At 34.6% G+C, this 17,686-nt stretch overlaps 1 protein-coding gene across 1 annotated transcript; it reads right to left on the bottom strand.

Annotated features, from left to right (window-relative positions):
• Positions 1–7,312: 7,312 nt before the first annotated feature.
• Positions 7,313–11,041, bottom strand: crx (cone-rod homeobox). The gene is given in 3 exon segments (NM_152940.1): positions 7,313–9,026; positions 9,692–9,843; positions 10,535–11,041. Coding segments are annotated over 3 exon segments (846 nt in total). The 5' UTR covers positions 10,632–11,041; the 3' UTR covers positions 7,313–8,429.
• Between the last annotated feature and the right edge of the window lie 6,645 nt (positions 11,042–17,686).

Below are 17,686 nucleotides of genomic sequence, written 5' to 3'. Positions count from 1 at the left end.
AAGGACTGCTGTGTGTATGAGCTACGAGGCCCTGGTGAGGCCTGGTTTCAATGTCTTCATTGTCAAACTCTACAATTAGTTTACTTTTAATCATTAAAAATATTCTTTAAAAATATAATTAATTAGAACAGATAATATTTATGCTGTCATAAGGTCATGTTACAAGAATGAGCCCCTTAGATGTTGTAGTCACGGTTCACTTCCAGTATATTGGAGGAAATAACGGAAGTATACACTTTAATAATAAAACAAAGACAAGTGTTAAATTAATTTGGAAAGACCCATGTGGATTCACACAAAAAGTAAAAAAAAAAATTATAAAAGAAGAAGTAGAAGAAGAGAAAGTCAATCAAAAGTGTTTAGGATGTTTATATGTGAGCTTTTGACTTCACATGCAGATATATATATATATATATATATATATATATATATATATATATATATATATATATATATATATATATATTCATATAGTAAATCAGGAAAGTATTCATACATAGTGCTTCACTTTTTTAATGAATTAAATTTATTTATTTTCTCAAATATCTACACGCAATACCCAATAATGACAATGTGAATTTTTTTTTTTTTAAATTATTGCAAATTTATTAAAAATAAAAAACCTGAAAAAATCACATATACAGAAGTTTTCATGTCGTGAAGATCTAAATTGAGCTTGGGTACATTCTGTTTCCACTGATCATTCTTGAGATGTTTCAGCAGCATAATTGGAGTTCACCTGTGGTCAATTCAGTTGATTTGGACATCATTTAAAAAGGCATACACCTGTCTATATAAGGTCCCAGGGTTGACAGTGCATGTCAGCACAAACCAAGCATGAAGACAAAGGAATTGTCTATAGACCTCCGAGACAGGATTGTCGCGAGGCACAAGGCTAGAGAAGGTTACAGAAACATTTCTGCTGCTCTGAAAGTTCCAATGAGCACAGTGGCCTCCATCATCTGTAAGTGGAAGATGTTTGGAACCTCCAGGACTCTTCCTAGAGCTGGCCAGCCATCTAAGCTGAGTGATCAGGGAGAAGGGCCTTAGTCAGGGATGTGATCAATAACCCGATGGTCACTCTGTCTGAGCTCCAGCGTTCTTCTGTGAAGAGAGGAGAACCTTACAGAAGGACAACCATCTGTGCAGCAATCCACCAATCAGACCTTTATGGTAGAGTGGCCAGATGGAGGTCACTCCCCACCTGGAATTTGCCAAAAGGCATCTGAAGGACTCTCAGACCATAAGAAACTAAATTCTCTGGTCCGATGAGACTAAAATTGAACTTTTTGGAGTAAATGACAGGCGAGTAAACCAGGCACCACTCATCACCGGGCAAATACCATCCCTACAGTGAAGCATGGTGGTGGCAGCATCACGCTGTGGGGATGTTTTTCAGCACCAGGCACTGGAAGACTAGTCAGAATAGAGGGAAAGATGAATGCAGCAATGTACAGAGACATCCTGAATGCCCAGACCTAAGTCCTATTGAACATCTCTGGAGAGATCTGAAAATGGCTGTACACTATCACTTGCCATCCAACCTGATAGAGCTTTAGAGGTACTGCAAGAAGAATGGGCAAAAATTCCCAAAGACAGGTGTGCCAAGCTTGTGGCATCATATTCAAAAAGACTTGCGACTGTAATTGCTGACAAATGTGCAGCAACACATTTGTTGAGCAAAGTCAGTGAATACTGATGTACATGTGATTTTTCAGGGTTTTTATTTGTAATAAATTTGCAACTATTTGCAAAAAATCTTTTTTCACATTGTCATTATGGGGAATTGTTTGTAGAATTTTGAGAAAATAAATGAATTTAATCAATTTTGGAATAAGGCTGTAACATAAAAATATGTGGAAAAAGTGAAGCACTAAAAATACTTTTCAGATGCACTGTATGTGTATGTGTGTGTGTGTATATATATATATATATGTATATATATATATATTACATTATTTGGGAAATATAAATATATTGGTAATTAGGCAAGTTATGGTATATCGATGGTTTATTCTGTAGACCAGTGGTTCTCAAACTGTGGTACATGTACCACAAGTGGTACGCAGGCTTTCTTCTAGTAGTACGCAGAGGAACAAATACGCAGAGGAACGCAGAGGAACAATTTAAGTAAAAAAATGAACTCACTTTTAACCCTTTGACGCGTATGATAACAATGATGTAATAAGGAAATTGATTTTAATAGGCTAAAATTTTTATTTGATTTAAATTTTTCTAATGTTTGTTATGTATTCTATCATTTGAGTTTATTTTCCTCCCCATAATTGCAACGGTTGTTGGGGCGTATCTTATTTTTACATCAGTGTTTACAGGTATAGTTTAATCACTTGCTTCTCTGACACACATAGCCTACTCTAACGAGCAGTAAGCAGATACAATTTCTAATTTAAATATGTAAATCCAAGTCATATATTTAAAATACAAGTTAACGTTTAGATTTTAAAGATATACAAATAACACATATATCCATGCAACATATATTTAAAAATTGATCAGAGTTATATATGAATATTATGACATACAACCTATATTTATGAGGTCCAAGTAACAGTTGCAGGTTTTGATGAATAGACTACTTTATGATACTTTACATGTACAGTAGTTTTCTTTTAACTTTTTAAGAACAGTGCCATTTTTAATGAACTTTTAAAATCACATTTTAATTTAAACGTTGACATTTTATTTATCTTCTTTTTAACTGTAAGTGTGTTATTGTTCAAACTATTTATTATGTTTAAAGTGGCTGACAATAATAAATATTCATAATAATAATTATTAATCTGTAGTTTTGTATAAAGCTGTAGCCGCTCAATTAGGCCTACTATGTATTTCAATACCAGTCATTATGGTGGTACTTGGAGAGACCATTTTTTCTGGGGTGGTACTTGGTGAAAATAATTTGAGAAACAGTGCTGTAGACTATCAAAAACAATTATAGCTTAAAGGGGCACAATAGCTTAAAGGGAACAATTTTGACCTTAAAATGTTTTTTTTAATGCTTTTATTCTAGCCAAAATAAAAAATAAGACTTTCTTCAGGAGAAAAAATATTATCAGACATACTATGAAAGTTTCCTTAATCTGTTAAATAATTTTTACAAATTAATAATTTGTGAAAAATTTGAAAAAAGAAAAAAAATTAAAGGGGGGCTAATAATTCTGACTTCAACTGTATATATAAACCTTAAAATTATAAATGAAAAAACACAAGAGGTAACATGTTTCATCATTACTGTTAGTTTTTACCTATTAGTTCATTGTTATTTACTTAGTATTTGCCTATATGAATTCACAATATTGCAGAATTGATTCATATTTACATTAGTTAATAAAATAGTCATTGACCGTTAGTCGTTGTTACGTCTATGCTTTAACTAATGTTAAAAACTACAATCTTGGATTTTAATAATGCATTAGTAAACATGTACTATGATTGTTAACAACTGAAAGTGTTTTATTTTGTGTAAATGCAAGAACTACTGGAAACATAATGTACAGTGTGACCAAAACTAAGTACTGTAAACTAAATCTACAGACAAAAATTGATAAATCAGAGATAAGTAATTTTTAAAATGTATTACAAATGTTTTCTTTACACAGAATATAAATTAAAAGTAATATTTTTTTTAGCAAAAAGATTATGATTATTATGATTATGATTATAATGTGATTGTAGTTTTTTTCCTTAAAGTGTTTGACTTTTATCTGAAACATGTGCACAGTTGTGTATAGCTCCAAGTCTATGAGTGTGTAACATGGTAAGAGGGTATTTTTCTAGTATAGCATGTATGTCCACATTGTGGGTTATGTGTAAGTGTGTGCGTTTGTTTGTGGGTTGTGTGTGGTTTGTTAGAATTGAAGGCTCAGCAGCTTCTCCTTTTGTCTTCTTGCATGAACTACAGACAATCTGTCACAGAGAGAAAGAGATTAATATCTGGAGAAACAGGGGGAGGGGAGAGGAAACTAGAGTTGACTAAAAGATAGATAGATAGATAGATAGATAGATAGATAGATAGATAGATAGATAGATAGATAGATAGATAGATAGATAGATAGATAGATAGATAGATAGATAGATAGATAGATAGATAGATAGATAGATAGATAGATAGATAGATAGATAGATAGATAGATAGATAGATAGAGAAGTGAAGAAAGAATAATCAACTCTTTTGTCGTTTTCTGGGGTTGGGGTCTTTTTACTTTTAGTGTCAATTCCTTTTAATTACTTTTAAGAGAAGTTTCACACAAAGAAATGTTTATACTCCGCAGGTTTAAGTTTTCAAAATTAAAAATGTTCTTTTTGACCCATACATAATTATTTGTGTGCATGTGTACACACGCACTTGTACACACACACTTGTATACACACACTGACACACACACACACACACACTTGTACACACACACGGTCCTGGTAATGAGTGCTTGTGGTTTTATTCAGGTCAGAGTGGGATTATGAAGCACTCAGGAGTGGTGGGGGGGTTGGATGGAGAGAGAGAGGGCATGAAAGATGGCACAGAGAGAGAGATAGAGAGAGATGTCAGTATGTTCAGAGTAACAGAACTTATCTTTCACTGTCTACATAAAGCAATTTTTATAAGAGAAATTCATACAGAAAACAAGAAAAAGAGAAAGTGGACTGCTAAACTAGTGTAAAATAAAAAGTAATTAGCGTACAGATGGAGAGTAAGTCCCTTTAGAAAGAGCATTGCTTTTTCATTTGGTTACCATCACCAATACACGTTGTGTGCAAATGTATATAGTGCTTTATAAGAGCATAAATACACTGAACAGAGAGGAATAAAAACTATTTTCAGACAGAAACTCAGAACTGGAATTTCACTTAAGTACATTTCTGAATTTAGGCTAATTAATAATTATTTGCCATTTGCATATTTTCTTTATGAATTGTAAAATTGTAAAACAAAAAACGAACAAAAAAAAAAGATTATTGGAATGTTTCACAATATATATATATATAAAATATGGTGTAAAAATCTGTATATAAAGATAGTTTCTTAAGAACTGGCTGTTTTTTGTAATTATTTGTAAATCATCAATCATAGAAGTAGACGTAAATTTGTATTTTCCTATCTAATGTACTATATTTTTTTAATTACATTTTAATATTGAATATATAATAAATTGTGCATATTAAAACATATGTTTTGAATATAATTAAAAACCAACATCAAATGGGTCAAATATAACCTAGTGTTTTGAAGAATAGTTGCAAAATATAAAGTATGAATTAATGTTAGGAGACTGCACTGTTATTCCTGTTGAGTATTTTAATGTTGTCCAACTTTTTCTAAACAAACAAGAATTTTTTTTTGCCGTACAACCTATAGTTAAACTAACATTTTAGTTGGTATTGTCATTACTCTGAAAAAAGCTATACATTAAACCAGACATATTGTAATATATAAGGGGCATTCAAACTTTCTTTATAACTTTTTTTGTATTTGTTCCCTAATTAAATTTAGAGCACTTAAAACCAAATACCAAACCAATTAGCATTTAAAAATAGATTGATGTATATCACTCACTTGCTATTTTGTTTTAAAACAGCTGGGGTCTTTTTTCTACTAATAACACATATTCTTTTTTTATGAATGATGCCTCAAATTATCATTTAAAGTGGTTTAATTAAGTCAATATTTAAGTTGTAAAATACATTTACTGAGAGCTGCACACAATTTCCTCTCAGGTTTGTTTTTTATAGATCACAAAACCCCCGTTTTGTGTGCTGAAACTACATTTATGAATGTAACTATAAAAAGTTCATGTTTTATTTCAGAAATGTGACAACCAGTAAATATTCAAATGCTTTTAGTTTAGATATAGTAAGATATTCTGGAAATGGTCAACATTATTAAGAAACAGAACTAAATATTGTTTAGGAGAAAAAAAAGGCAAAGCCATTATTAGAGACTGTTGTCCAAAGAAACCTCAGAGAACCACTGTACTCCTAATACAGTTTCTAATGTTTAAGCTAATTTGAGAATCAGATACATGAGTGAAGACCGATTGAACAGTAGACTGATGGAGCAGGCATAGATAGATAGATAGATAGATAGATAGATAGATAGATAGATAGATAGATAGATAGATAGATAGATAGATAGATAGATAGATAGATAGATAGATAGATCTGAAGTCAACAGGAGGAGATGCAGGGTGAGGTGTGGAGGAGGGAAAGAGAGAGAGAGAGGGAGGCTCGGTAATCCTGTTTAATTGCTTTAGGGTAGTGTTCTGTCGGCAGTAAGGAGATTGAGGTGCTCTCTGGGTCATTGGCTAAAATAACCCCACACACCCGGCTCTATGGGCGGAGCAATCCACACCACACCATCACAGCAACACGATTACCAGACAACAGCATCGCAACAACCTTCTGGACCCCCAGATGCCTCCTGTGAGCGGCCACCTGTGTGTCCGACCTCAGCAGGTCACTGTCGCTCCAGCAGAAGATGATGCTGGAATAATGACAGTCTTTACACTGCACGCTTCTAGAGCCCAAGTGGGTCTGAAAAAAATCTGCTTTCAGATTATTCGGTTAAATTAATTTAAAGTTTATTACAGATTAAAATGGCAATTGTTTTGGTGAGAACTCAAAGTCCCCCATTAGAGCCAGAAATTCATGTATTCTGATAATTAGAGTTTTTCTTTCACGTTTCAGTCTTTATATGGTTTTACTTCAAGAGATAGTTTACCCAAAACTGAAAATTCTGTCATCATTTAAGTTATTTTTTATTCTGTTGAACACAAAAAAAGGTAATTTGAAGAAAGTTGTAAACCTGTAACTGTTGACTTATAGCAGAGGTTTCCAAACTCGGTCCTGGAGGGCCTGTGTCCTCGAGAGTTTAACTTCAACCCTAATCAGACCTGAACCAAGCTCTTACTTTTGACTTGAAACTTCCTGGCAGGTGTGTTGGAGCTAAATTCAGCTGGACAATTGCCCTCCAGGACTGAGTTTGGACACCCCTGACTTATAGTATTTGTTTTTCTTACTATGGAAGTCAATTCAGCTTTCTTCAAAACATCTATTTTTGCAATCAACGGAATAAAAAAAAAACTCAAAGACTTGAAAACACCCCAGGTAGAGTACATAGTGGTAAAATTTTCAATTTAGGCAAACTATCCCTTTAAACTAAAGATATAGGAAAGTAAACAGTAGTCAAGTAACCATGGTAATTATTACCATGCTTGCTCTTTGAGGAACAGATACAGACTATTTATGGTACAACCCTTTTTAAGAGATTTTCTCAAGCAATTCATTCGCTATGCGGTTTCCAGCCATGTTTTTTATTAATTACATTGATACTTTATCTTGCATAATCAACAAGAAGCGAGTCAGACAACTCTTGTTAGACAGACGTTGTTAAACAAAGCCACAATTAATGGAATAGTAATACTAATTAAAAATGAAAACCTTCAGCTCCCCTCTGTACGTGTTCAGTCAAAGCAACATAATGACATTTGTAAACACCAACATTTTTCAACACAAGGTCACCCAAATAGAAAACATATGTCGACAGCATGCATACGATGCCATTAAATGAAGTTTAATTAGTAACGATTAACTCAAACTAACAGAAAACAACATTATTTGTTATAAGTTAACATCATTTTAACAATACATAAATAACAGCAAGCTAAAAGCACGACACAAGAACTCCTAATGTCTCCCAGTACAGACAAACCAAACCAAACTCATGAAAAAAGTAGAAATAACAACTTTGTCCAACAATAAGCTAACTGTGTCTGCAAAAAACAAACAAACAAACAAACACAGATTCCCCTCCAGTTATGTGCATGTCTTTGTTTCTGTGTGTACTGGTTTGTGTGGTTTACAAGGACAGAAATGTATAATGACATGGGTATGACCTAGGAATTACAACATTGCTGTGGTTTATGAGGACATTCCTTATGTCCTTGTAATTCAAAATGCTTAAATTGACATTTCAAATGTGCCACAGATTTCCTGTAAGGGTCAGATTTAGGGGTGGGCTCATATAAAAATGGTTTTAACTGTATAAAATACATAATGCCAATGGCATGTCCTTATAAACCATTAATACCAATGTGTGTTTGTGTGTATGCATTGTGAAAGGTAGTCAATGGTGTGTGAATGTGTGAGGTAAATGGTTAATAACGATGACTGATCAGTAGACTTGAGGAGTCCCTTCAATCTCAGCCAATCACAGAGCAGATCTGGATTACAGAGGAACAGTCTTCACCTGTTCCAAAATGGGTGCTCCTTTTTTCACCTCTGAGATCACATGAATCACGCTGATTCAGTCCTGTTCATCATCACAATGTCTCCGGCAATAGTTCTGCATCATTTCTTCTTCACGCATCTTTCCTTCCCTCTTGCGCTTCACTCTCTCTCTCTCACTTTCTCTTCTACAGCACCTGGAATTTGTGGTCGAGGCAGTCCACAGTGCTGAAGTTGAGCTTCCAGGCCTGCTGGTCCTTGTAGTCAAGGCAGTCTACCGAACTGAAGCCCAACGATGCAGTGCTGTATCCCTGGGAGGAGAGAGAGGGCGACTGGCTGAGCGAGCCGCCCATGGAGGGCACGGTGAGGGGGGAGAGGGCGCCTCCACTTGCTGACAGCTGGGTGGTCATGGGAGAAAGGTACGGGCTGCAATCCAATCCGCTGAAGTAAGGAGAGGAGCCATAGCCCTGGCTGTAGGAAGAGGGCTGACCGTAGCTCATGGGATATGGAGCAGGACGCTGCACGCAGGGGGTGCCTGAACCACACAGTGGATCAGGGAGGGGGGAAAGAGAAGTGGGACTCCATACAGAAACTGGTGCTGTGCCTGCGCTCACACTAGGGGGCACGGTCGGGGTCGGGGCAGCCACCACCGAGGAGCTAGTGCCAGGGTCAGAGGTCAGATCAGGGGGAGGGGAGGACTTCTTTTTGGGGGGACGGGGCTTGGGCTGACCGCTGGTCTGCTGCTGCTGCTGGCGGCATTTAGCACGGCGGTTCTTAAACCACACCTGAAGAAACAACAATGGAGTTATTGATGTTATTGATGGATTGTTTTAAGACAAATTTGGGTAAAATATAAAAATACAAACTTTTTTGTGTTAAAAATTGATTAAGAAATTTAACCAAATGGCTGGCTTATTTCATTGCAGATCAAGGAATGAATATACTATAGAAACTATCATCTCATGCCTAATCTGTGGTCATCTGAACCAATAACAGGCCTAATCGTCACACTAATCGTGAATGTTTTTGTCATTTTCAGTAAGTGCAATTTAACAAATTAGATTAGATTCACACTTATTTTCGAATTCTTAGTTGCATGTGTATACAGTCAACATTATTTAAATTACAGCAACCAAGTGTTAGATGGATGGATGGATGGATGGATGGATGGATGGATGGATGGATGGATGGATGGATGGATGGATGGATGGATGGATGGATGGATGGATGATAGATAGATAGATAGATAGATAGATAGATAGATAGATAGATAGATAGATAGATAGATAGATAGATAGATAGATAGATAGATAGATAGATAGATAGATAGATAGATAGATAGATAGATAGATAGATAGATTAAATTCATAACTTTATGGACATCATGAGTTTCTGCTAGACACAAGAGAACGTGTTGAGAAGGATGTGTGAGAGGCATCAGAGGACTCACCTGAACTCTGGACTCGGGAAGGTTGATTTTCAGAGCTACCTCTTCTCTCATAAATATGTCTGGATAGCGTGTTTTGGTGAACAAAGCTTCCAGAATGTCCAGCTGGGTGCGAGTGAAGGTGGTGCGCTCTCGACGCTGCTTCCTCGGAGTGGCTATACATACAAATATGAACAATCACTCAGCTTAAAACAAATTCAGGAGGTTTCCCACTTGTCATCATGTAGAGTGCAGCATCAGTTTTAAGCATTTTAATAAGAGCCTGTTAAAGTCATTAAAATGTTTGATAGATAGATAGATAGATAGATAGATAGATAGATAGATAGATAGATAGATAGATAGATAGATAGATAGATAGATAGATAGATAGATAGATAGATAGATAGATAGATTTTCTTGTAACAATAGGGAAAAACAACTTTGTAGATTTGGAAACTGCCTTCATATCTGGCTAAAAGTAATTTTGTATAGCTAATAAGCAAAAAACTAAAAGAAAGGCTAACTTTTTTAATGTATGTAATAAAATTGCACTACGAAAAATTCTCAAACCTTGTATTTTCAAACTTAATGCTCGTGCTTACGTAATTTATTTCTGTTTGAACGTGGGCAGTGCGTTTGTTAATACGTGAGCAAGTGCAATTAATGTGGTCAAGCTATCGCTTAGTAAATGCACGTTTCTTAAATTGTAGATTGGAAATGCGGATAGGTTATTATATCAAATGAAAGAGGAAAACGAGGTTATACTTGAGTTGTGCTTTACCCCTCTCTTTTCAGTTCATTGGACACAAAAAAAATTATAAAACGTCTAACAGAAACACCATTAATGATTAATGAGAATGAACTGACCTGGGTAGCCGACGGCGGTGTGGAGCAGGTCCATTCCTGAGGCGGACAGTGTTAACCCGTTCACAGCATAATGGGGCTGCTTTATGTAGGACATCATTCTTGGGACGGCCGCGTCTCTCGCACACTCTCTCTATTGCTCTCTATCTCTCTCTCTCCCTCCCTCTCTCACCCCTCTCTCACTCTCTTTTTTCTCTGCGACGCTGTTTTACGGGTCGGGGGTCGCGTGTCTGTGCTCGCGCCTGGCGCGTGTCTGTGCTCCTCAAACACCTGTAGATGCTCGCGCGCGCGCTACTCGCTGTCTTCAATAAGCTTACACTTTTGCCCAAGTTTAACTACCAATCTACCATTACTATCGCTCTAAATATCCAATAATAGACCCTTAATGTGAGTTAAAGAACAAATAAATGTCTATATGCACAAAAGTTGCTGGCTCTTGGTCAGAGTTTTGGCGTTGGTAAAGGCGCGTGTCCCTTGGGTAAGACCGGACAGGAGCGGGACACTATGAGCAATAAGAGACCGAGCAGCTAATCAAGAGACATCTCTCTCTCTCTCTCTCTCTCTCTCTCTCTCTCTCTCTCTCTCTCTCTCTCTCTCTCTCTCTCTCTCTCTCACACACACACACACACACACACACACACACGCACGTTGACGTGTAGCTTAACACGTGGGAGGCAATCTCAAGAAATAACCATGTTTTGTTTGCTTAAAATATAAAGGAAAAAAACAGAAATTAATATGATATTACAAGAAAATCAAGTGGTTATGAGATGGATTACTAACCTATTTTTAACTGAATTGTATGTTTTGTTTAAAATATCCTGTAGATTTACACTGTAAGTTCGTATTTTGGAACCAATCGAAGTATATAAATAATGCGATATCGAAAATAACTTAATTTGGCGAATCCATTGATTTATGGCTGAAAATTACCACATGCCACTAAAAAATCCCTCAAAATACCACATATATATTTAAATTATAGAAGCAAATTCCCTTATGGTAATTCCTAGTGATTATTTTTAGTGGGCTATTTTTTAGCTGTGCATTTATCTGTTTTATTAACCCACTATTAATAAATTGACTCAGTCGAAGACAGTCATTCACATATATGGCTGAAACGAGCTGTGATTTTGACTAGCCTATTAGAAAAATGTGCCACAATAAAGGCATAAAATGAAAATCAAAAATACATAATTATACATAATAATACATAATTATAGAACTATATAAACCATATAAGTCTCTTTCTAAGTGTGAAGAGCATTACAATTTTGTAAAGAGACTTTAATGCAATAGAAAAAAAAACTTTCTGTTGAATGTTCACTTATGTAAATAAACTTTGTTAGAAAAGAATTTTTACTTTCTATTAAACATTCTCACTTTTAAATTAACGTTAATGTTGCTTTTTTCGTTTATTGGCTATGCAGTTTATCCGTATTTGTATAAATTCCAAAATGGTTTACAATAGGCTTATAGGGACCTCGATAAAGGTCTGAATATGCTTTTGTTAATCGAATGTTTTCCACGATGAAAGAAGCAAAATAAGTTGTCCTTAATGATGTGTTTTGTTTGTTGCTCTGCACTTTTAAATATTTAGATATTATAATTTTATCTACAGCCATCATTTAGTTGTAGGTGTATTAAATTGAATGCCTGATTATAGTTTTCAATCTTTTATTTGATACCGAAATATGTTTAAAAATCTTTACTCTTTACTATTTTACCTAGAATTGAATCCCGCACACACACACACACAAACTGCTGAATTATCATAATATGCTTTGTGAAAAGTCTCTTAACCCTGGATAAAGCGAGGAAAGAGAGATTTATCATCAGTCTATACGAGGAGAGTACCAGACACCATGTGTAAACAGAATATGGTGAAGAAGAAAATAAATAAAAATACTAAAGGACTCAAAGTGGGAAAAATACAAGTCGAAAGTGTGGATAAATGGTCAAGATGTCTTCAGCTTGTTTTCTTCATCAACTATAAAAGAAGAACATCTTGGCCACATAAACGGGGGAAAAAGAAAAGCGCAAGTATGTTGACGGAGGAGAGGATCTCGATCACGTTTGCTGGAATGGAGCTGTCTGAAATTTGAGATATAATGTAATCCGCAAAAAGAGAACTTGGTATGCTATGTTATATTTGATAGTATTACTTGTTGGGAGAGTAAACAAGTTAAGGACTGAGCAAGGGAAAGGGAGAGAGAAAGGCGTCAACTGGCACTCAAGATGAAATGAATGTGATAGGCTGGCTTAAAACAGACAGAGTGCAGACAGGGTTATTTGGCTGTGACTGAGGTAAATGTCATCTCTCCTTACTGAACAAACTCCACAGGCAAAGGGCAACAAAACGTATATAGTTTCCCCTAAATACTACTGTATGTTCTCTTAAAATAGCACAAATACTTGATTTATTTAGTTGCATTGAAATAAAACCGTTTGTGAAAATAAGAGACTGACCATTTAATGGCAAAATAAGAGCAATAATGTGACTTGTCAGTGCTGTTACTTTAAATTCAGTTTGCTCTACCCGATGACAAATAAATATTAAGGGAAGGTGTGAGTCATTTGAAAATAATTATGTGATGAAAATACAGCACAGACTAATCTTGAGAGGCACATCGCTTTCTTGTTCTGAATTAAGAGTATTTTACTACACATTCTTTAAAATGGGGCGACACGATTGTGCAGTGGTTAGTATCGTCGCTTCGCAGCAAGATGGTTGCTTGTTCGAGCCCAGGCTGGACCAGTACGCATTTCTGGGTGGAGTTTGCATGTTCTCCCCGTGTTCGCGTGGTTTCCGTGTTTCCCCCACAGTCCAAACACATGCGCTATAGTTCAATTGAAAGACTTAATTGGCCGGAAATCATTTAACTAAATTACTCTGCGAAAACATATGCGGTTGATGCTGGTTCATTCCGCTGTTGCAACTTCTGATAAATAAAGGGACTAAGCTGAAAAGAAAATATATGAATGGATTCTTAAAAATTAAAACTGTTCATTTTCTCCCAGGTTATGGTTTATAATTTGAAAATACAAACACAAATTAATATGGGAAATTTGTTTATTGTAATACATCATGTTGAGCCCTGCAATTATGAAATTAAAATTATATCTTTATAAGTGGGCCTGAAATGCATCATAATTTACTTCCCGAAATAAAAAGGTTTCCAGTTACCAATCTATTTTTTTCTCAAATAAATGAATAATTTTTTATTCTTGTATAAGAAGATAAGTATAATTCTATAAATGATATTGCAAGGCAAGTTTGTTTATATAGCGCATTTCTGAAACAGTGGCACTTTAAAGTGCTTTACATAAACAGGAATAATAGAGAAAGCATAAGAAAGTAAAAACAAATAATAAAAGTGATTAAAACAGATTAAAATTTGTTAAAACAGGTTATGAAAGATTGAAAAAGAAAAGAAAGACATAATACGATCTATTTGAACAAAAAAAATCAAGTTAAACTTACCTTGTCTATTTACAAAAAAAAAAAAAACAATATAGCCAAATATGTTTTTAAATGATGATTTAAACAAGAAGAGAGTGAAATGGACACTATTTATACAAAAACAAGTATGCTATTTATATTTTCATACAATAAAGCTGGTTTTATTAACAGTATATTTAAATCATTCATTTGTACCACTCACACTTCATTTGTATCACTTATTTTTTTACTTACGAACACAGAATTAACAACAATAGGATAGACGAATATCAACATGTTTAAAAATGTTTATCTGTTTATTTATGTGACAAACTAATACTGAAGTTACTGAAGCGTTTTAATACTTTGCTCAGATTATCAAAACATAAACGATGCCAGTTTTTTGTTTTACCAGTTGTTGTTGTTATTGTTTTTATGTAAATGCAGTAAAATGATGTTGTTGTTGTGTGTCACTATAGGATGTTTGTATGTGTTCTGGATGGGGCATGTGTGCTTGCAGAAGCTGAAGTTTTATGGAGGGTGGTGCAGCGGGGGGTGGGGGGAACCAGTCCGTCCATCTGGCAACAACCAGCTACGCAGGCACAAGAGCAATTATGGAAGTGGACTAAACTCTAATCCGCGGGAGCGCGCGCGCACACACCAGAACACATTAGCACAGAGATACACAGTAAAAACACTGACACTGCCTAAAATATTTAATCTGAGCAGGTAGTTAGATAGACGAAACAAACAAAATGTTCCAGCGCAAATAAAGTTAACGGAAAGAAAAATGTGAAGATGGATTGGGGTGAAGGAGGGCGAGTGAGGTGACAGATAGATAGAGAGAAAGAGAGAGAGGGATGGAGGGAGAGAGAGGGGTAGTGGGCCGCATCATTGCAGGCACACTGCATCAGTTAATCCAGATTAGGCAGTCTAAAAAGGAGCGGCTTAATCTGCAGGCCAGCCAGTAATACACAGACCGCTGTCAGCACCAATCACTCACACAATTCTAATCCCTGAAGAAACGCACACGCCGGACACACGCACACACGCGCGCGCACACTCTCAACAATGCGAGTTAAAGATGCATATGTTAAAAAATTAATAAATTCTGCTTATCCAGCCAACAAATTCATCAATAACTTTAAAGTCGGCCTCTTTTTCTGAGCCATTTAATACCTCACACACGACCTAAATCAATTTCTAACATATTTTTAATGGTGAGACGATTATAAGTCAGTATCTTAAAGTTTTTTTCTACAAAAAGCCGTGATGAGGCAGTTTTTTGCTGATAAAGACATTTTGTGCTATCCGGGACAGACTTTAAATCATAGATTATAAGGGTTTTAATGTCAGTGGGGCTGTATGCTGAAAAGAGCCCCAATAACCGATTGACAACTTGTCCGGCCCTCTAGTGGAGATTCTGTCCATTTTATCTCAATTTGTGGTCAAGAAAGAGAAACAATTTTGCATCTTTTTTTTTTTCATTTACTCAAGAGTATTTTGGAAATATTTGGAATTGTTTACTAACAAAAAAGGAGTATAAGATATAAATTTGTTTATTTGATGTACTGTTTTATTCTGATAATGAGAACTTAAAGGACCACATATTTTTAATTTGTTTATCTTATTAGGAAAATATTATATACATAAGAAAAAGTAAACTCAGTGCAAACTTTTCTCATTTTGTAAATGGCTTCAAATTATATGTACATCTTTTAGATCAATCACACATAAAAGCACTGAAAACGTGTAATGCTCTGAAAACATTTATTTTCATGTAGGCCTACTTTTTTCTCTTTCAGAACACTGTGAAATGTAACACATCTTGTTCTTGTGGCATTGAATTAATTTTAATAATTAAAACCATTAATATGATTTATTTATTTATTAAATAATAATTATAATTTCATTCATTAAAATAAATTGAATGTTTTTGCCATTTCCATGAATGTGTCCAAATATTGCATTTAAAAAAATCCTGTCTAAACATTTATGTGAGAATAAGTGTATTTTTTATCATGTAATTCAGTAGCCTATCTTTCCATTAATTTACATTATGAAAACCAAATATTATATAGATTTATCAGATCCTATACTGCTCATTTATTAATTAAAAGTAATACTTTAATAGAAAGTTATGCATACTTTAACTTTTTATTTATTTATTTTATTTACAAAATTAACTATTTGACTATTTTTGTATATGTGAGGCTGCCAACAAAAACAACGCTGAATGTATAGGCACATTTTTCTTCAAACTGGAGATTTTCAAAAGCAGGTTCATGAATGTATTTGCGCCCCCTGTTGGAGGCTCTTTATGGGAGAGGGGACAGTTGTAACACTTTGCATTTTCTTCAGTTTCTCAGACACATTTTTTTATTGTGTGTGTGTGTGTGGAAACTCAAAGTTTTAATATAATAAACTCGCATCTATTGGACATCCATATTACTATAATATTTGTAAATATTATAATATATGCTTAATTGAAACTAGCCCCAAGGACGTAAACTGGCCCCATACCATTGCAACAACCCATAGAGACAGTTGTAACATTCATTAAAATGTAATAATAAAAAATTATGAAACACCAGGTTGGATTTTATAATTTTTTATTTTTATTTTTGTAAACAGACTTTAAAGAGTTAAATTGTTCCCAGAGATGGGTTGCGGCTGGAAGGGCATCCGCTGCGTAAAAACTTGCTGGAGAAGTTGGCGGTTCATTCCGCTGTGGCGAGCCCGGAATAATAAAGGGACTAAGCCGACAAGAAAATGAATGAATGAATGACTTGTTAAATGGGACATATAAATACAGACTAATAAAAGAACAAGCAGCAACCAATTATCAGGCCTAAAACAAACTGAACAAAAATATGTTTTACCGAAAATCTAGACTCAAACTTTACAAAACTATTTTTTCGAACTTTGAAATGATTTTAAAAAATTAAATTAGTTTGAAATTGTGATAAAATTTAAATTATAAGTTTTTTAATATGGCAAGCTTTTAAATGAATTTTGTCATTGGGGACAGTCTAGGGAGATACAATAGCTTTAATGCTTGATGTTTAAAGCTAAAAAGACAGTGATTTAAATTATACAAATAAAAAATGTTTCACAAATACAGATTAGACAGTATGAGACATTTTGTGAACATTAAATTTATTTATTTATTTTTTATCTCAAAATAGGTTTTATACTGAAAGAATGCTCACTTATGGCTGTTTTCTCTCAGACTGAAGTAGGGTCTAACTGAAATATTTAGTATGAATATCATTACTCTAGCTCAGAAATGCCCAAACTAGCGCCCGCGGGACAAAACTGCCCCTTGGGAAACTGATTTGGCCCACAATCCCATCTGAGAAGAGAAGGAGAATGATGGGTATGGTTAAGAGACTGTCTTTTCTAATTTAATGTAACATTTTGTTTGTTTGTTATATTGCTAAGCTACAAAGAACTAAAATGAATGTTTTAAATGAATCAGAATCAGTACTTTTTTTTTTTAAGTACATACTGTCACCCGATGGAAAAAAGACAATGTAGACATCAATGAGCAAATAAAGGCAATGGCAGATACTTTTTGACTAGTGTATTCAGCATTGATTCCACTGTTATGAATGTGATTATTCATGTTTTGATTGTAATAAGTTTTACTTTTCAGAAAATACACTGCATTAGTTAATCCAATTTATAATGATTTTTTCTATTTATTTTTA

The sequence above is a fragment of the Danio rerio genome, chromosome 5 (assembly GCF_052040795.2).
Source record: "Danio rerio strain M-AB ecotype USA chromosome 5, GRCz13ab, whole genome shotgun sequence".
Lineage (NCBI taxonomy): Eukaryota > Metazoa > Chordata > Actinopteri > Cypriniformes > Danionidae > Danio > Danio rerio.
The sequence above is the reverse complement of the archived record's forward strand: the minus strand, read 5'-3'. Positions and strand labels throughout refer to the sequence as shown.